General features: G+C 28.9%; 2 protein-coding genes across 3 annotated transcripts in view; both read right to left on the bottom strand.

Annotated features, from left to right (window-relative positions):
- Positions 1-21,254, bottom strand: part of LOC125822871 (lysine-rich arabinogalactan protein 18-like) — a 217,815-nt gene that overhangs the window by 58,111 nt on the left and 138,450 nt on the right. The window lies entirely within an intron of this gene.
- LOC125822846 (probable LRR receptor-like serine/threonine-protein kinase At4g37250) lies at positions 1,439-4,785 on the bottom strand. Its single transcript, XM_049502302.1, has 2 exons — positions 2,982-4,785; positions 1,439-2,170 (listed from the first exon to the last, which is right to left on the bottom strand). The coding sequence occupies exons 1-2, from the start codon at positions 4,600-4,602 to the stop codon at positions 1,476-1,478; spliced, it is 2,316 nt and encodes a 771-aa protein (XP_049358259.1). The 5' UTR covers positions 4,603-4,785; the 3' UTR covers positions 1,439-1,475.

Below are 21,254 nucleotides of genomic sequence, written 5' to 3'. Positions count from 1 at the left end.
TTCTTACAAAATTAATTGGTAAATAAGGTAAACCAAATAAAATTAGTAAAAAATATTGGGGTGAGTATTTTTCAATAAATAATAAGTAATTTTAGCGATACTTTTTATATTTATTATCATTTTAGCAATACATAATAATATTATGATAAATTTGTTATATATTAAAAGTGAATTATGTTATGTTTTTAAAATATATTATGTTTGTTTGGTAAAAAAAAAGTGATACAATGTATTTATAAGTGTGTGATAAATGTATTATCCATGAATAAAACTTGTATTATTTGTGATTAATAAATTATTTTTTGTAATACGTATTAAAATTGTATAAGTATCCAGTGAAAAAAATATTATTATTATTATTATAAATGATAAATATTTTCTTAATATAACATATCAACTTAAGTTAACCATAAAATTATTACCACCGTAAAATTAATGGCTTACGTGGCACATATTTTTTACTTAAGAAAAAAAAAAAAAGCATATTTCTACATTTAAAAAAAAAAATGTTCTGTTGAATTGAAAAGGCAACTAGGCAAGCATCCGAATAAATTATTTGAATCTGACCGGCGGAGTGGTATAATTAGCATTTGAATTTTGTGGTTCTTAATAGTTTTAGTCTTATGCCTAAGCTCCTTAAAGGCAAATGCGTGAATCGTGATCGAGACTTTTTAATCTCCCAGTCCCATCCTAGGATTTATAATGGAAGACTTAGTTAGATGTACACTTCGCCTATCTACTTAATCAAATATGGGTGACACATTTTATATATATTCGACTGTATATAGCGTATATAAATATGTGTTATATGTATAGTAAATTTATATTAATATATATATAGTGTGTATATATATTTAGTATAATATACATTATTTATATTTTGTGTTAAATTAAATAGCCGAAACTTCGAAAGTATTTCTCATCATGCTAGTTTATTCGAAGTGTCTCGTTGGCAACAAATAATGTGGTTTTCTTTGTCCTTGTTTCATACAGTCAAACATTATCTAAATAAGTATTATTGCAATTCTCTAAATTCCAAAATGAAATCAATCATCTTCAAGACATAAAATCTTTGTCCACCGAAAGGAAAAATATAATATATCAGAAATTAATTTGCTGTTGTTTAGTGATTACAAAGTTTGTGTTTTATTCAATGGTCTTAAATATCAATAGCGAATCATGACAAGTACCAAAATAAAATTGAATGACATTAAAGAGTCAAAAAATACAAACACAAAATAAGTTGTCATATATATTGGTAATCCAAAGTCACCAAAAGGTTTAGGAAACCTACAACACAACAAAGCACGGACAATTACACTAATCACTGTTAAAAAAGAAAACCAATGGCTAATACTATATTAAGAGACAAACCAAAATAAATTGAAAATAAAATAAAATAACAAAGATGTCAGTCTCATTACATACAATGTCTCTTGTCTCTACAATTGTGTCCATCTTTTAATCAGTGCTAATTAAGGTCCATAATAGTATGATGAACTGGTTGAATTAGTTGGAAATTTTTCCAATGCTTGAACAACCTCTCTCATGCTTGGTCTCTTCTGAGGTGTTGGTGATATACAACTATATCCTACTTTCATTAGTGCCAACAAAGCATCTTCTTTCCCTTCCACATCAGCACGTATCGCCACATCAGCCAACCGTAACACTTTACTCTTCTCTTCCTCTGCTGATGTGGTAGCACCGATGACCGATGCGGGTCCCATTTCATCCGAGACAATCACCTTTCCAGTTAGCAACTCCAGCAAGACTACCCCGAATGAGAATACATCCCATTTCGGGTTGGGCTTGAGGCTACGAAGCGATTCGGGTGCATGGTAAGGAGATATGCCCAATGCACTTGGACTTGGGGTTGGAGTAGGCCCAGATGTAAAGTCCTGGAAGCTCTCACGGGATGCTGTGGACCTTTTGCTTCCAAAATTACGAGCAGATCCATAGGTCTTATGACTACTGTCTCCTGTTACAAGCCTTTCAATTCCAAAATCACCAATCTTGGGCTCCATATCTTCCCCTAGTAAAATGTTACTGGGCTTCAAGTTGCCGTGGACATGCTTCTTTTCATGAATGTAAGTGAGCCCACGAGCCACACCTTTAGCAACCTTCAGCCGGATTTCCCAGGGTACGTGACATGGCGAAGAACCAGCCTTTCCTGAAACCATCAAAATGCGCATGTAATAATTACATCAGGTAGTCAATCAACTGAGCGCTAAGATTCTCACAATGATATCTATAAAATAAACAACATACTATAAATGGTAAATAAGGTGAAGATTCTTTTAACATTATTGGTGTTGTGGGCAAAAGAAATGCATGAATTTGACATAACAAAAGAGCATACTTATGGCCTACAGAGTATAATATTTTTTTTAAAAAAAGGTTGTCATTTTCCATGTAAGTGACAGTAGAAGAGGGGGCGTTTGGCGGTATTTATGAATTTGTGGGGCGCCCATTTAGAAACAGACACGGTTGACTTGCAGTGAGGGAACTACTGCTATTTTCCACATTAAAAACAAACACTAAAGTTTCAACTACTCCACCCCAAGGTCCACTATCTCCTTTACTTCCCGCGCATTTTAACAGAAATTCATAATATTTTTCTAATTTGCGCACAATTTTATACTTGTGTGAACTTAATTTGAGTGACTTGTTACGCCTTTCTTTTGAATATTAAGCATAACCAAATGTCTTAAAGTACAAACCTACTCCGAACTTTTATATTCCAAAATGTTCACAATTATGCAAAAGATACTTATTGAAACAAATTAAGAATTAGAGATGATTAGGTACAATGTACACACATAATGACTAGTCAATTTTGTTTCAATTTATTCTCCACTGTAAAACAGGAGCAAAATAGTAAAACAATAACAAAAAACGCGATTCTACTGAATAAAAAAGTTGATGTAACGTTATTTGATCTAAAACATAGGAGTAATGTCTATGGGAAAAAGTGGACTTACTGTTACGTGCATTGGCAAGGCTACCATTAGGAACGAAATCGTAGATGACCAATTTCTCTTCAGCTCCCCAATAGAAGCCACGGATTTTAACCAAATTTGTGTGCACCAATTTAGCAATTACCTTTACTTGATTCTCGAAATCTTTGAACCGTTCCACACCACTTTCACCAATTCGTCGCACCGCCAGTGTAGTTCCGTCTTCTAGCACAGCCTTGTACATTATACTCGACCCACTAGCTCCCAAAATGTATGCAGATGCTTTTAGTAGTGTTTCTAATTCGAGTTCCCTTTCTCCATCAACCGTTACTAATTCACCTGTTTTCTGCTCTGTATGCACGTGATTCTGCTGAGGATGACCCAATTGGGATTTTTCACTTTCTGAATGGGAAGCTTCTGATAATTCGTCATCATCTCCATGCCTTTGTTTTTTCAAGCAAGTCCATGACCTTAACCAGTTGTATTCTTCTTCTGATGCTGACGATGCCCAGTCAAAATCTTTTGCAGTTTCAGCTTCTTTTCTAATGCTATTTTCTATGTTCCTTTTCTTCTTTTTGGCTCGGTATACGTACATGAAAATCAGTGCTAAAACTCCTACTGCTGCAATATCCCCAGCTATTATGCCTATAATTGTGCCAGTTCTCAACCCATTTTTGCCCTCTTTTGGAGATTCGGCGGCTGGGTTTGAGTCTGTGGGTTTCGGAATGGCTGCAATTGCTGGGGAAGAAGTTGGTTCAGGGGAATTTGGCAGAGTTGTTACTGTTGACGGAATTGGGCATAAATTTTTCAGCGGCGCACCACATAATTCTGGATTACCAGAAAAATCTTTTCTATTTTGGTTGATAAAAACAATTGACTCTGGAATTGCACCGCTGAAATTGTTGTAAGAGAGATCTATAGTTGCATTTGGAGGGATTTTGCTGCCAAATTCCGGTGGGATATCTCCAGAAAGTCTATTAAAAGAAGCATTAAAGTAACGGAGATTACTGCCCCCAAAATTAGGAGGCAATGACCCATTAATCAAATTTGAAGACAGATCTAAAACTTGAACTGAATCAAACCCAAAAGGAACAGCACCAAAAAAATAATTATCTTTCAAAGAAACAACAGTTAGATTACTAAGCCTAGTGAGATTTGCCGGTAATCTTCCCGTCAAAGCATTACCGGAGAGGTTAAGAAACTGAAGATTATTTAAATGTCCGACAAGCTCAGGCAACTGGCCGGATATTCTGTTGTTAGAAAAATCAAGGCGTTGAAGCTCAGGGGCACTAAAGAGAGTAAGAGGAATAGAGCCATTAATGGAATTATTAGAAAGATCAAGATTTGTAAGATATTGAATCATACCAAGACTAGAAGGAATAGAACCAAGAAGCAGAGAATTAGGAAGAGACAAATTTGTCACTCGAAGGTTTGGGTCTGAAGCATTTGGATTTCCACAACCTACCCCTTTCCATGAACATGGTGTATCATCCCAAGAATTCCAGTTCTGCAGAACACTTAAAGGGTCACTCAGAATATTGTACTTGAATGTCAGTAACAAAAGTCCATCATTGTTAAGCCCAGAAGCTTGATATTCAAGTAGTAGAAAAAGAAGAAGAACAAGATCAAAGGTTTGGAATTTCATGGCGTCTCTAAATGTTCCCACATCTCTTTTTTTTTAGGAATTGAATAGAAAAAAAGTTAGAAGAATAAGTGTAGATTTATGATAAAAAGGGGACCATGTGAAGGGGAGTTTATAAAATATTGAGAGAAGAAGAAGACACAGCTCATCGAAAACCAACCTTCCTCACCAAAATGCTCTGTTCAGACCATTAATATACTTATCCCTATTTATTGTTGTTTTATAAAATCAACCTGAAAAATAATTATTTTTATCCTATTTTCCTTTTAGTATTGTAATATTTTTGAAATAAAATTAACTTAGAGACAATTTGGATTGACTTTTAGTTTTTAATTTATAAGCCTAAAAATTATAAGTTTAAAATTTTAACTTATAATTTTTGATTTATTTTTATCAATCAATTTAGCTTAAAATAAGTTCATCCACTCAACTCTAACTTGTTCTAAATATAAAATGCAATTTAATGCAAGAGATAAGCATAAAATACTATTCCATTTTGTTCATTCACTCGTTAAATAATAAATTTAATATTTTGAGTAGAAATAAATTTATACGCAAATTATAAAGCAGTAAATCTATCATTTCTTCATAAACTAAATATTTTATGTATATATTTCTAAAAAATTAATAAAATATTATATTCCGATATCTTTGTAGCTAAATAATGTATTTAATTAAATGTTGGACTATTTATCACATGGATTATGGAACAGTTCTCACTTAGTACAATTTTTTCTTGTATTCAGACTTCTAAAAATTATATTTACTTCACCATTAATTGCTTTCACCATCTAGCTCTATGTAATTTCCTTTTTCCAAAGCTTACCTATATGCTAACGTTAGCTAACATTTTTTTATTACATTGTATATTCCTGTCCCAAAATACAATGTTTAATACTACTAAAGTACTCATAATTGGAAACAAATACTTAATTAATTAACCTAAATAGGGAATAGCATCTTTCATAGCTAGGTGACACCAAGGTAGAGTTAGATTTTGCAGAACTACTCATATACACATGGACTTTATAAAATGTATCTTCTTATATAAATGTAATTATTATAAACATTATTGCTGTCCTATTTAACATTTTCCATGTGACCAACAGAGATTTTTTTCCTGCAGATTATTTTTCAGTAATTTTAATGCTGGATACAAGTTGTATATTCTGCTTACGTTGGAATTTATTAAAATCAAAAAGATCAGACTATACACCTACTAATAATAGATATAATTAAAAAGGAAAAAAAAAACAAAATATGAAGTCTTCTGGTGGGGGTGGGTAGTAAATGTGTCTTCAAAAAAAACTTGAAAGGGAGTATGGTAGACTTTTTATAACACAATTTTGAATAAATTACAGTAAACTGATTTTTTTTCAAACATATTTATGCGAAAGGAACGGTTCAACATATTGAAATTCAAATAATAACCTTTAGATCATTGCACTATTTATTTGAGAGTATTAATTGTATTTTTATCATGAAATAAATAAAGTACATGATCTATAAAAACATGTAAGTAATAGATTAAACTAAGAAAGTACTTCTAATAAATCTATCATATTAGATAGCAATGTTAACTAGTTAAGTCATTATATTAATCAATTGATGAACTATTGGGTACAAGTGGTTAGCAAGTCCCAAGTCACATGATATAGATGTTAGGAAAGTAGTTTATTTCGAAAAGAGTATTCTTTTTGGAAAATAGTTTTTTAAAAGTTTTTTTTTTTACTGAAAATCAATTTTAATACAATATTTTTGAGTAAGCAATTTTGTGTTTAACAAATTAACTTTTAAAAACTGATCTATAAAAACAACTTCTACTACTTTCTAAAAACACTAATTTTCTTTCAAAAATTGTTGAAACACCTACTTTTAAAAAAATAATACATACTTTTGGCCTACTAAAAACTTTAACAAACGGATTATAAATTTGTTTCCAATGCAGTTGGGCTGAAATTTGTTTCTTCAATTCATGGTTTTTTTTTCAAACTGCTTTGTAATACTTTTATTTGAGTTGATAGTCTATTAGAAACAACTTATCTACCTTATAAGAATAAAGTGCATATACACTATCCTCCTTAGACATCACTAGTGAAATTATATTGAATATATTATTATTGTCATTAGTTGGGCTGAAATGAATGATAGTAATCGATTAAAATGAAGAAAGAACTTTGGTTAAATTTTGATAAACCCCTTGTACTCTAAGTTGGACATTGTTACCACTTACCAAAAGTTCATGTGTATCGCAAATTTGGTGACAATAGTCCCAACTCCCAACCAAACCACAAATGACGAGTTTTTTTATTGCTAGAACTAAGCTAGCGTTTGATCATAGATTTTTAAATATTTTTGATAAATATTATTTGGGTGAAATTTCATCATGTGTTTAGTCATAATATTTGAGAAATATATTTCACTTTTTTAATAAATATGAGTTATACCCAAAAGTTTTAAAAATTATCAAAATTAACCATAGGTTTGTATTACATAGCAAGATAGAAACGTCGACGTAACAAGATTCATGATGACTTCCGCAACAAGTCAATTGGATCTTCGTTGCGGCAAATAACAAGTAGTGTCCATGACATTGGAGCAATGCAGTAGTTTGGAGTGAGTGCAAAAAGCATCATTCCATAAATCATGAAGTAGACGAAGCACATGACTTTATTACCATAAGTCGATTGTTCATCATTTTCATATTCACTGAATATTTCATCACTGTTGTGGTATTCACGTATAAAATTGTGTAATACAACGCAAACAAATGCTATAGATGATGTTTTTGTAAAAGATAAAATTTTGATGTAGAATTTAAGATTTTTAAAAGTTCCCAAATAATGAGATTTGATTCAAATATTAATTTTTTCTAGTATTTAGAAATTTGGTTTATTTACCAAAAAATTTTACCAAATAATGTCAAATTATATGAACAAACACTATTTATCAAAATTTCACCTAAATTTTACTTGAAAAATCTATGGCGAAACGGATCCTTAAATAACGCACAACAATAACTACTCATATGAAGTAAAAAAAAATACCTTCCAAACAATATTAAAATCCCAACTCCCAAAAAAAGATAATTAATGAGAGTCTCTTTCTTAAAGCTGAGTTCGAAAAATGATTATAGTCATTCTGTTACTCTGAATTATGTCACGGTGGAAAAATAATATGGACCACTTTGAACCTTTTGGAATTAGCAAGCAATACTTCCTCCGTTCCTTTTGAACGGTATATTCCACTACTCGAGGGTTAATTTGATTAATTTTTAAAATTAATTTAGATTATATTGATTTGATATTTTAAAATAAAGTTTTAGATATTCAAAAATTATACGAGAAATACTATAAATTGCAATATTTATCATATCAATATGATAAAAAAAATACATCTTAATATATTAATCAAAATTTATATCGCTTCATTCTTAAAATGTAATAATATTCGTGAGGATATATGTTGGCTTCATTGGAGCAACCCACACTCAAAGACTCTTGAGTTGCTTACCAGCAAAGATTTCTTTGGTCTCTAGTCAACTTCTTAGAACCAAAAATCACCCCAGACATGTACATGTTAGTAGTTTATAACCTTAATTGTTATTTTTAAGAGATCTAATCTAATGTTAATCACTAATGGGATTGGAATCCAATAAATTATTTTTATTTAATTTGGCAACTTTTTTTTTGGTGTTCCTTTGCACTTTCTAAAATGGTTGAGGCAGCTTTATCTACTTTTAATTATAAATCAAGAAAAAAGGGGTAGGGTAACCCTTCCCCCACCATAATTAATTTAGCTAATCTAATCTGTTAAACAAACTTATAATTAATATTGGTGGACCATTCCTTTTATGGTTTGCCTGCATAATTGGTAGCATTACGAAAATATTCAGCGTCCGTAACAAGGAAAAAGAAAGGGAAAGGCAAAAAGAAAGAGAAAAGTTTCTTTTTCTGGATTTGCATATATAATTAAATATGATTACTTTATTCCATCAACGAGACATTGCTCATGCTGGATGTCACATTATGCAATAAATGGCGGGAAGCACATTTTCTTTTAATCAATCTCATACGACGTAAATTTAATTTAAGCAAAAAGTCATAAGTTAAAAAATTATAACTCATCACTTTTGGCTTATTTTATCTAAACATTATAACAAATGCGTTTTGAAATATTAAAAATAAGTCAATTTAAACGGGCTTTTTCAAACCCTACTGCCCAAGTTCAACTAATTTTCGTACGTAAGACTTTAAGAAAAAATATTACTAGTGACATCAACTCACGTTCACTATCTTTAATTAGAAATAGTTTTCTCTTTAATTTCCTTAAAGATGGATTAAACAAAAAAATGTTTTTTTTTTTCTGTTAGAAATGAATGCATAATTTTTAAGCATGAAGATTAGACTATCTAATAATAATAATAATATATATATATATGCGCGCGCGTGTGCGTGTGCGTGTGTTGGTCCGTGATAGTATTTCGAGTATGTAAATCATATTTACCAATCTATACTATGAGTTCCATATATTTTTTGATTTAACATACTTATAGACATCACAAGACATTTCACCAGGTACTGTCCAGGTAAAACTTACAAGATAGCTAAGACATTGGTCCCTTATAAATCACGAGAAGTTAAATAATTGGCTGGCCAAACATGGGCAGTGTACGTACTTAGTCGTTGTCCCATAATTTTTTTCTTCATTCAGTGTAAAAAAAAAACTCTATATATGTCTTCCTTTGTAACACGTACATATAAGTCGTTGCACACCTCATGTTCATTGTATATAGCTAATATAACTTAGAATAATTTGATTAATTTTGTATGTTTTTGGTGTTTGTGCATGTGATGTGGCTTCATATATATATATATAAAGAGAGCATCCCTGTATGAAGGGATGTTGTCTTGGCTCGATTTGAAACAAAGAGAGACCCGCAGGTCCACTGCTTCAGTACTTAGTGCTAAATTTACTTACAAAGTGATCATCATTCCAACTTTGACTCTCGAACGGAAGCTGGGGTCTACGACCCAATCAAATTCAAACGAAGAAAATAATATTTGATTACTTCCTTGGCTCGATTGTCATATAGAGCTAGGTGATTTGGGTCGGACTATTATCACATAAGTTAATTTGCTAACTTTTTTAAAGAGTTATATTCTAGATTAATGTATGGGGACCTAGCTAGCTAGCTGTGTTTAGATTCATTTTACTATCATGTAGCTTTACTATGTTTCGATATTGAAAACGGGATATGACGATAATGACTTCCTAACTGTAAAGTAAAATAGGAAGAAGAAGAAGAAGAACATGCAGATATTTACTAGCATAATCGTATCCTAATTTATGTGATATTATTTAATTAGATAAAATTATTAAAAATAAAAGAGAAATTTAAAATCACTTTTTTTTCTAATTTTACAAAGTAACATTTTTTTTCAAACTAAAAAGAAGAAAATATGTCACATAGAGAGTACAAAACAGGTCTATAAACGTAAATGAGAATTGAGATATTGACTTTTTCATGTTTTGTTCTATAGGTAATTAATAAGTTAGCTTGACAATTCTAGAATTGCTATATAACTATTTGCTTAGGTACCTATATTGACCAGCCAAGTTTTCATCACATTGGCTACGAGCCTGCCTTACGTTAGGTAGCTAGGGTTGACCAAATTTTTTTCTAGTGTACGCATGAATTAACTGATACTATTACGTTGGGACAAAAAAATAGTATGAAGTTGGGTTGAAAGTAGGAACTCCTCACATTTATTTTTACTTGTCCTAGTATTAATTTGACAGATTCTTTAAGAAATAATAAATTGAATGACAATTTTAGTATATCACGCTTTGAACATAGTAATAAATAATTTTATGTTTTGGGAATTACATTGGAAAATAAGTATAATTAATAATAAGAGTAAATCAAACTGAATGTTTCTTGATAAGTAAAAGTAAAAATCTATTTATAATATATTGTATGAGTAAAAATGAAAAGTTAAAGTTGTGTTTTGACTTGAAATTAAACACAATAGAGTTTTAGAGAGTGAAGTTGGAAAAACTCCTAAAAGTCAAATCTTTTTTTCAATCTTTAAATATAATATATATTCCAAGTAGTTTGAAATTGAAATAATCGTCAAGTTTGGTAACACACACTTGTTCATGAAATAATCTCCAAATATAGTTTTTTAAATATTTGAAACAACAAAATACTATATATGAATAAACGGCCTCATATATTACTACTGAATGGCAAAATGATGTATCTCCCTTTCATAAATTAATAAAACAGCCCATAAATCTTTTAGATACTCACTAGACCAAAGAACAAACAAAAACATGGAGAAAATAAGAAGGTATCACAAAGTGGAAGCATCATTGAAGAAGATAAGAGTTTGAAGCATAACTTAAGAAACATTTGGAATCTAATTCTTGTATGTTAGCACAGGAATATTGAGCAGAAATTTGGGATTTAGATTCGACAAAAGATTTACATCAAAATACCCCATGACTAAGGACAAATAATTTCAATATATTTGGGAATTTTAGTAGCTCAGTTATTTGGCTACTTGAACTCTCACCTTGTTGGTAAAGCTTCGATTTTCTACATTGTAATCTCCTTCCCATTTCCACTCCACTTTCCTATAGCCAATTTATTTTATTTTATTTTTTAAAATAATTTCCATATATAAAACATGACATATTTTGTTGACATGGCACTTTTGCTTTAACTTAGTGGATGTAGAAAAGAGATCGACAAGCACCGCTCTCTAGTATTATTGCAAGATGCTTCATGATAACATCACCTTAAAGTTGGAATTTTCTTTACTTTTGGGATCCTTTACCTTATTATTAGTCTCCATACACATCACTAACTTAGCACATACTTTAGCAAAGAGACTCCTACTTTTTATGGGACGCATTTGTACGTATGCTAATTAAAGACTAGTTGTATATTTGTATAGTCCAAAGAAATGTTTTAGTCAAAATCAGCTGTAAATGCACGTGGTTATGCCTAAAGAAGATGATTAAATTAATTGAAAACTTTCTGTGATTAGAAAGATGGGAAGAAAAGAGAGACTTATGGGATTGAAAATTTATGCTTCGATAATTGAAGTCGACCCCGTTAACTACAAGACATATGTACGTATTTACCCTTTTTCTTATCTTTTCATCTTTTTTTGTCTTTCATGTTATAAATTGTTAAACCTAAATGAAGAATGTTTTTTTATCCTGGTTTCTTTTGTAAACTTTTTGGATGTGGGAAAGATAAAAGGGGTTTAGGTCTTTAATAATTATTAAAGTTGAAAGTTCACATGTGTAATTTTTGTAGGATGAAGTTACATCTACTATACATATTGATGCTGATAGATTGCCCCACATTCCTTGATGATGTTGTCTCACTGTATGGTATTGCAGGAATAATTCTTACCTCCTCAGTTAATTTTTTATAGGACGAAACTAAGGAACACAAAGAAATTACACTAGATATACATTAGAATTTAGATCGATATTGAAATATTTTGGTCTATCTTATTTGTTTGTTACTTTTTAGATTATAAATCTCCTTAGCTTAGTGAAAAGTCATGGTTCCGTTCTGAAGTTAAATTGGACACAAAGGTCCATTTCTAAAGAGTGTTTGATCGATAACTTCACATTATTTAATAGGATGAAATGTTATCGCCTGATATGATTTCAGAAAATTTTTACGTATCTAATCATTTAATATTCATAACATTAATTAGTGAGGTCCAATGTCAATATTCTTTAACAAATTTGGGTACATGAAAGAATGAGGTCTTTACTTGTCTGGTTAATTATTTGCCCAATAAGTTCGGGAATCTATCTAAGTCTGTTGAAATGATGGTGGTCGTCCAATACTAAGTAATTGACAGAGATTAATTTGTCTCAAGTATTGTTCTCATAGTAGTACTATTGCATGTTATTATTAGTACAATTTTAGTGGAGTAATAATCTGCACATCTTATCTGGAGCTGCAAATAAAATGGAATCTGAAATTTTTAATTAATTAGTACTACTTGTAAAGGTATCAATTGCAATTACTACTGTCCAACTGTTTGTAGTTACTACTGTAGGGTCTAAATCATAATCCCAAATAGTACACACCTGACACGATAGTATTTATTCATTTATATGTATAAGCATATTTCTGGGAATAATTAATTTTAATACTATATGGAATTATTTTGATATTTTTGGCCCAAGAAGTTGGAATGCCTTTGATGACTCTCAACTCTCAACACATGTTGATGTTACTGGTGCTTTGTGCCAAAATTTGCTAATTATTTTTAGTAATAAATAGTACTCTCATATTTATGGTCGGTACATTATAAAGTTTTTTTCAAAAAAATAATCTTTTTTGAGTTTAGAATAATATATGCATTATAAAGTGCATATATATGTTACCTAGAAAATACAAATAGACAATGAGAGCAAAAGAAAAAGAAAAAGGGGTTTCATGGTTTGGACGAGGTGATGAAAATCATAACATAGGCATTGCCGCTCTTTTATTTTTGACAAGATATAAGTTGAATTTAATTTAATATTTTAGCTGGACTTGTTTATTTAACAAGAAAAATTCAACTAAAATATTGAATAATAATTAATAGTATAAATTTCTTTTAATTTTGATGGAGAAAAATATTCATTCTTTTCTTGTTTTTTTTTTTTTTTTTTTGGTTTGATATACTCCCATTGTCCCTAATTACTTGTCCACTTTTGAATTGACACACATATTAAGAAAACAATAATTAACATAGTGAGTTTACTATTTTATCCCTATTAATTATGAAGTGGACTAATTAAAAACTTAAATTTTTCAAAATTTTCTACCTTTTTCAATGTAATTAATTGAGGGTATAATAGGTAAAAAAAATTGTCCTCCCTTGATTTATCAAAATAAACAAGTAATTAGGGGCAACAAGAAAAAGAAAAATGGATAAGTAATTAGGGACAGAGGGAGTATATAACAAAAAAAATCTTGATGCTCTTTAATTATGTTCTAGTGTGTCACTCTCCGACCTCCGTCTTCCTAAAATCCAAATAACTGTTAAGAAAAGTCATCTAGTTAAAGTAAAAAAGACGGCCTCTTGAAATATGAAGAAAAACAATTATTTCAAAATTAAATGGATTAAAAAAACTACTACTCCATATTGTTAGTCAAACAATTTGAGATTAGGATATAGGAAAAAAAATTACTACTTTAATTATAAATCAAGAAATGAGAGTGCTACACAAGCATGAATTTGACCAGTCCAATTACCGGGGATCGTGCATGACGTTTTCCATACGCCATTGAATCTGAATACCACTATACTCGTATTTAAGTTCTTAATTTAGCAATTAAAAACACAAAAAGAGGTTACTATTGTAATCAAGTGATTGGCTATTCTTTGACGTAGAATTCAGTTCTCTTCGTTTTGTTTTGTGTACCTAAATATATAAATAATCCTTTACCACATTATTCTATCACTTACCCCATCATGTCATCCTGGAAGAGAATCAGGTAGGGAAAAAAAGCACTAGCTGATTGCGATATATATAACTTATCATATGTAGTTCACTAAAACTCATTCGATTGTGATATTATACACTCAATTACCTACTAATTTGAGAAGATTCGAGTCTAAAACTACACAACTTAACCGAAACTCGCTTGATTTTTCAAGCATATACTCAACTCAACTCAACTATATTCCGAGTTGATTCTGTCTTTCTAGATTTAAACTTTAAACTATTATGTTTCAGATCTTCTCTTGTATTTGTGAAGCCAGCTGACTGTGGAGTAGGTCTTTGGACCGAGGCCCAATTGCTAAACAAACGAAATGTACAGATATGATTTTGCATGCGCCTAATAATAATAAAAAAAGACAAGCCCAATAAATAATCTTGAAGTAACATACGAATAACAATTTGGGCTTCGGTGGCCCAATCCAAAAAGACTAGTTGATTACTTTGGACTGAAAAATACCCATTGGACTCACCATTAATGATTAAGAACCCCCCACGGGGAAACTCAAAATTGCCAAAGCTCTTGAACCCAATTGTAACATTATTACAACAATTAAATTAAAATTGTTGTATGGTAAACAATTATATTACACAAGAAATATCTATTATAATGTTTTTTATAAAATTATGTACAATTAATACACAATTTAATTTTTATTTATAATTTTGTATCACTGATACATGTAGATTTTTTCCATATTATGTTGGTCCTGTTATATTTTTATTTTACGAATACTTGATATATCATATGTTAGAATTTATGTATGATATATCTAAAAACAAAATAAAAAAACGGATTTCAGACAAGATTCCACTAACTTTGGATTTGAGAAAGAGAGAGAACAGTGAAAACCAATAATTAGCATGGCATGGTCTTATCATAAGTCATTCTAATAACTAATTAATTACATTTCACCAAACAATATTTCATAAATAAATCATAATCATTCTAAAAACAAGAAGCAACATGTATACTAGTGGGCTATGACCTGTTATCTCATCTCTGGATTAACATCAAATTCTTTAATGATCACAATTATAAGTTATAACTAACACCAATTAGGGCATTCGTGGTACGTCCTTATCTTCACTTAGTTGTCCCTTTCTCTTTAATTAGTTTATGAAACGTGAAAGAAGAAAGAAAACCAACTTTTATTTACTTTTAACTTTAAACTAAGGGCGGAGTTACAGGTTTGTCAAATTTATCCGATTTTTTTTTATAAAAATAATAATATGTTTTTCTAAAAAAACGATATTACATAATAAGATTAAAATAAGTTTTGTATATAACTAGCGTATATTGAATTTTTTTTTGAGTTTTCTTTTATATATTTTTTTTAATAATTTTTTTTATTAAGCCACTGATACCACCAAAACCTAATTTTAATTTTTAACTTAGGAATGTAGCCATACATGCTAGGGGACAGGTACGGCCCACAAGGCCCATAGTTAGAATTCTGTTGCCAAACATGAATTAGGTGAATTACCATTTTTGTCACTTTTTGCTTTATTCTTTCATTTCTTAACAAAAAGAGAACAAAGGTTTGTTGATTAGTGCATATCAATTCGAGCTAACAGTTTGATTATAATTATTCTAGGGTGTTTTGTTTCTTAACTAACTCCTCTTAGTGTAATTGATTCCTTGTTTTATTTTTATTTTTTCCAACTACTAAAAATAGTGGTGCTCTAGACTCTAGATTCGTATTAAAATATATTCAGTTTGCATTTTAATTTATAAAGTAAGATGATGTTTCTTTAAATTATTTTATCAATAACCAAAGATATGGATAAGTGTTGTAAAAGACTATTTAAGCATTTACTTTTAAAAAAATTACTGGATCAGATTGGATATCAAATTGAGTTCTGTAATTAATTCGAGAAAGATGAAGAAATTAAAGGTGTCAAATGACGGATTAAAATGAGCGAAGATAATAAAGGAACATGTTATTGCTCTGTTAAAAAAATTACTTAGTTTGAAATAGACTAAAATGTGATTTATAATTCAATTTGTTCAAATTTTACTAGTTGAACATTTGTTGTTCTTTTAGTTTATGCTTTTTCGTGTCTAATAACATTATTTTTTAAATTATTATTATGACTATATAACATATCAAAGAACATGTTTTTGAATATATTTTGACAAAATGGATTGAAATAGGTGAAGTTATAATTGGTTTAGCTAATAGATAAACGTATTTAACAAGTTATTTTTTCATGGACAAATTTTAAGAACCAAAGAACTCATCCTTAGAAACAAAGCTGCAATAATTATATACAACAGTTAACAAGAAGTTAGATTTTTGTATATATAACAAGAATTTCTGGAGATTACTTTTTTATTTACATGATTATTGAAATTAAGAATTCAGGCTAATTAATTTCATACATGATGTTAGGTAATGCCAACATTCTTTACCTACAACAAGCCCCGCGAGAAATTGGATGATCAGGAGTCTTGATCAAACTTGACGCTTGTTTGGTAGAGTTAGTTAAGAAATAAAGTTGTGACTTTGATATCAACTATTCTGTCTGTTCCTAATTACTTGTCACACTTTTTCTTTTTTAGTTGTCCCTAATTACTTGTTCATTTTGACAAATCAAGAAAGGACAAATTTTTTTTACCTATTATACCCTCAGTTAATTATTTTTAAAAATATAGAACTTCTTGAAAATCTTAAGTTTTTAATCCATTTACTTCATAATTAATAGGGTAAAATGGTAAACTCACTATGTCAATCATTGATTTCTTAATATGTGTGTCAATTCAAAAGTGGATAAGTAATTAAAGACAAAGAGTGTAACTTTTGATATAATAATAAGAATTCGATCGTAACACACGAAAAACTAATTAATTATACAAGAAACCTACATACTTGGAACTCATTGTTTGGATGAGGATATGGTAGGACCCCACATGATTAATTACTTGTTACTTGTCATTTATAAGCTATAGTTTTGTGGCACCGTTTTAATGATCATCTTGAAAAAGTTAAAAAAAACTATTCATTATTGGAGGAATAAATAGGACAAAATTGGAGAAAGCTCTGGAAGAAAAAAAAAAAGTATACTTGAATTTGTACGCAATGTTTATCTGAATTTGATCGGTAATATCTTAAATGTTCACTTAACAAGATTTTTTAATAAATAAAAGTAAAACACTGAAAAATCAAATTTATTTTTAAAAGTACAAATTAAATTCGACCAATCAATTTAAAATAGAAACGTACAATTATATGAACTTAAACATCAATCATATAAAAAAAAACGTAAGATGTTTGCCAGCCCACAAAACCAAACCTATCTTTCAAAGAGTCAAAAGTAAGTTTGCCGTCCATTTATTATCAGTTGGTCGAAAGTCGAAACCAATGGCCCAAAATCAAAATCCAGTGTTAGCTAATTTGATTGATTTATGAATAAAAAGTACTTAAAGTTATAGAGTTAATTTGATTGTACATAAGTTTCATTTATAGTAAGTAAAAATCGTTACTTAACTAAAGTTTTTTCAAATTTAATAATCTACATATGTTTCAAAATTGATATCCAAAAATTGTAAATACTTATTATGGCATAACGTGGCCTAAATAATCAAACATTAGATAGATCAAATGAATTAGTGTTTCGTTCAGACCACTTTAAAAAGTTAGAGGAATAGTATAAGTAAAAGAGGAAGGCTACAAGTGATTTCACTTGTTAATTAAAGAAAGTTAAATTTAAAAGAAGCAAGAGACTGGATACTTTGTACACATCAATTTTTCCAACTAATTGAAAAAAAAAAAAAAAACATACAGTAAAAGGGTAGTATTCGTTTTAAACTTCGTTTTCAACTACCTAACAATCGAACTTATATCGTCAATAATTTAACAAAGTGAATTACATCAATTATTAGTTTCTCTCTCATTCCTATTTCCTATTTCTCTCCCAATAATATCTAGAGTGTATTTGGTACGAAAGATAATGTTTTCGTGATTTTTTTTATAAAAAACTAATTATTATTTTCTAATATTTGATAAGGAAATAAATAAATATATAAAATAAGTTTTAAAGCTTTTATATATATCAATAGGTGAGTGGGCAATAAGTTGGAGACAATAAGTATAGAATGTCATTTAAAATCTTTTTTTTTTCTATTTTTAGAAAAGAATAATTTTTCAATTATAAGAATCTTATTTTTTAGAGAAAATAATTTATTTTATACCAAATACACCCTTGGTATTAAAAGGATAAAGTTATATAATAAGGGAGATGATAAAAACATAATATGGAAACAAAAATAAAAATTTCTAATACCTAAGGACTAGTTAGTTCTTCCAACCACTTTATTAAATATGTGAAGAAAAGGGTAAATAATTATTCTTTAAAATTAGAAATGAAAAATAGAAAGAAATAAAAGTGCTAAGAAGGGAGGTAGAATTATTGAAGATAATAAGGAAGAAGATCTATGTTGGGGTCCTTAGGAATATTGAATTTAAATACAGCAAAACTATATAGTACTATTTATATTTTTTCAATAAATGTGACACTTTCATGCATTCATGTTCCTTATGAAGTGAATTGAATTTTAGAACTCAAATGGATGCAACATTTACAGTTGAGATTGGACTTGTTTTGTCAAAATAGGGTAAAAATAGATTGATGACCTTTAACCAACCTAACACCTCATTATATTGGGCTCCACCTTCTTTGACTATGAGGCCCATTTATATACTGTTTGGCTATGGGTTCCTCTCTATACTTTTTCCTCTTTCTGACTCTTTCTTATTTGTATTTCATTTGGCTTGTGTTTGCTTCTATTTTCATAATTTCTAAAAAATAACTACTTTAATTAGGATTCTAATTCTAACACTTGAAAAGGTTTTGACATAAAAAGTGGATTTAACTAATAAGAAATGAACTCTTCTTAATTAGTTCTAACCAATCATGTCAAAAAGAAAATTCTATGATAAATAAATCTTACTTACAGTGGTGAAATCAAAAAATTTACTAAGTGATGCTAAAATATATACATAAAAAAAGGAGATGCATGTAAATATTTTTAAAGGAAGTTAACATAGGAGTAATATTTATATAGAAAATTAAAATTTTAGTCTAGCTAAATACTATACTTTTTCGACAAAGGGGATGTTGGTGGATCGGCCATTGCTAACTTAAATGAATTTTATTCATTTTATTTGTTAGAAGAAAATTAAAATTCTCAAACTTTGAAATGTGATAGATTACCTTTTATAACATATTGAAAATATAATAAATAAAATAAAAATTATTTAAAATCTTGACATAAATAAGTTAAATTTTTATTAATTAACAATAATATGTCAACTTTGAGTTTGTTGCTTAGATGCCATCAGCGAGTTCTTTACTTGATATACCAAGGAGGCCAAATTAAAGTCACTTATAAAAATCTTAATAAAGTTGGAAGGAGAAAAAGACAAGAAACATCAGCTATTTTTATAATTTTAATAGTAAAAGTTAGTTCCTGATATGATGATAAACTAAATCAATCATAGGATCTTATTGGAGCTTTATTATTTTAATAGTAAAAGTTATTGGAGCTTTAGTCCATTCAAAGTTGTCTCCATTTTCTAAAAATACTCAGCTTATAAATAGACTATAATTTTCTAAACTATCTATATCTATGGTTAGAAAAATAAAGATTTTTCTGTGAATCAATTGGAAATTTATGTTATAAATTATAATTTTTTCATTTAGAAAAATACACTATGAAAAATAGATTTTGACCATATCATTACTATCAGATTTATTTATATCTATATATATATAAATAAATAATAAATATTGATTTCTCTTTATTCCCTTTAATTTTCTTCATGTATTAATTTTTTTTATATTTAGAATCTTCTAAATAAAACATTGACTATATCATTACTATCATATATGTAATACTCCATTGAACACAAAGAAAAATGCCAATAAAGAGGACTATTCCACTTGCCCAGCTTGCAAATAAATTAAATATTTTTCATCAAAATAGATGTAATCAGAATTTTTATGACCAATCATCAAATAAAAATAATACATAAATTATGCAACTTTCCATGGTTAATGCTCTACAGCTCTAAATTGTAGCTTCTACCAAAAACAAAGGTAACAATTATCAGATGCAAATTCTTTTAGATAGGAAGTTCTAATAAGGACAAAATGTTTATATGTTTTATAGTACTATTATTTTATTGGAAAAATCTTTTTGACCAGAAAATTTGGTCAAAATAATATTTTATTTATGTTATTTTATCTTTTAAAATATTTTTTTCCTTTTAATTTAATACATTTTAACTAAAAAATAAAAAAAACATCAGTTTATTTTAAAATAAAAAAATATTATAATTTTTTTTAATCTTCTTGCCAAATTTTCTGGTCATTTAACACTTCCCTATTTTAATCCTTCATGTCAGGACATTAAGGAAAATGTCCCATGACCTTTAATACTGTTGATATAGATTAGGTCGAATAATTAAGAAAGTTCAATAATTACAAAGTCATAATGGCCACACAAAAAAAGGTTTTCGAAGTTGAAGATTACTTATAAATTGACGAATTAAATGCATCTAACTTTATTTGATCGATCATGGGAAAAGAGATAGTGCTAGTTTTGATTGTTCGATGTCATCATCAAAGCTACTGTTTCTACTGTCTAATCAATCAACCCAAACTATCAATGCTATTGTTACTAGTCTCTAATTAATGATATACTCAATATCATTTTGATACTGTATAAAAAAAATTAAAAAATACAAAATATTAACACCCTTTTAACTTGTCAATACTTCCTCCGTCCCATATTATAAGTCACCTTTTTTATTTGCACTTGTATTAAGAAATAAGGTAATTTTACCCGTATGCCCTTATTTAATGTTTGTTTATGACTACTTAGTAATAAATGATGAAATGTTAGATTTCAAAAATATAAATGCATTTGGATGACTATTTAAATTTTACTTTTTGGAGCCAAATTTTTTCACCAATTGATCCAAAAAATTTAAAAAATCAAGTTTTTCCCATCTCAATTTTCCTATATATTTTGTGTAAAATGTTTTTTTATCTTTTTATATATAAATTCTTAAAGCAAACATAACAACATCACAAAATATTCAAATTCCATTACTTTA

Source organism: Solanum verrucosum, unplaced genomic scaffold (assembly GCF_900185275.1).
Source record: "Solanum verrucosum unplaced genomic scaffold, falcon-dt-bn FXZP01000103.1, whole genome shotgun sequence".
Lineage (NCBI taxonomy): Eukaryota > Viridiplantae > Streptophyta > Magnoliopsida > Solanales > Solanaceae > Solanum > Solanum verrucosum.
This window is presented reverse-complemented; position numbering and strand designations above follow the sequence as displayed.

Bases quoted from the DNA above. Each gene is read 5' to 3' on its own strand.
- LOC125822846 (XM_049502302.1), bottom strand. From the start codon at position 4,602: ATGAAATTCCAAACCTTTGATCTTGTTCTTCTTCTTTTTCTACTACTT. The intron at 2,171-2,981 runs GTAAGTCCACTT...TGATGGTTTCAG, and splicing joins CCTTGCCAATGCACGTAACA to GAAAGGCTGGTTCTTCGCCA.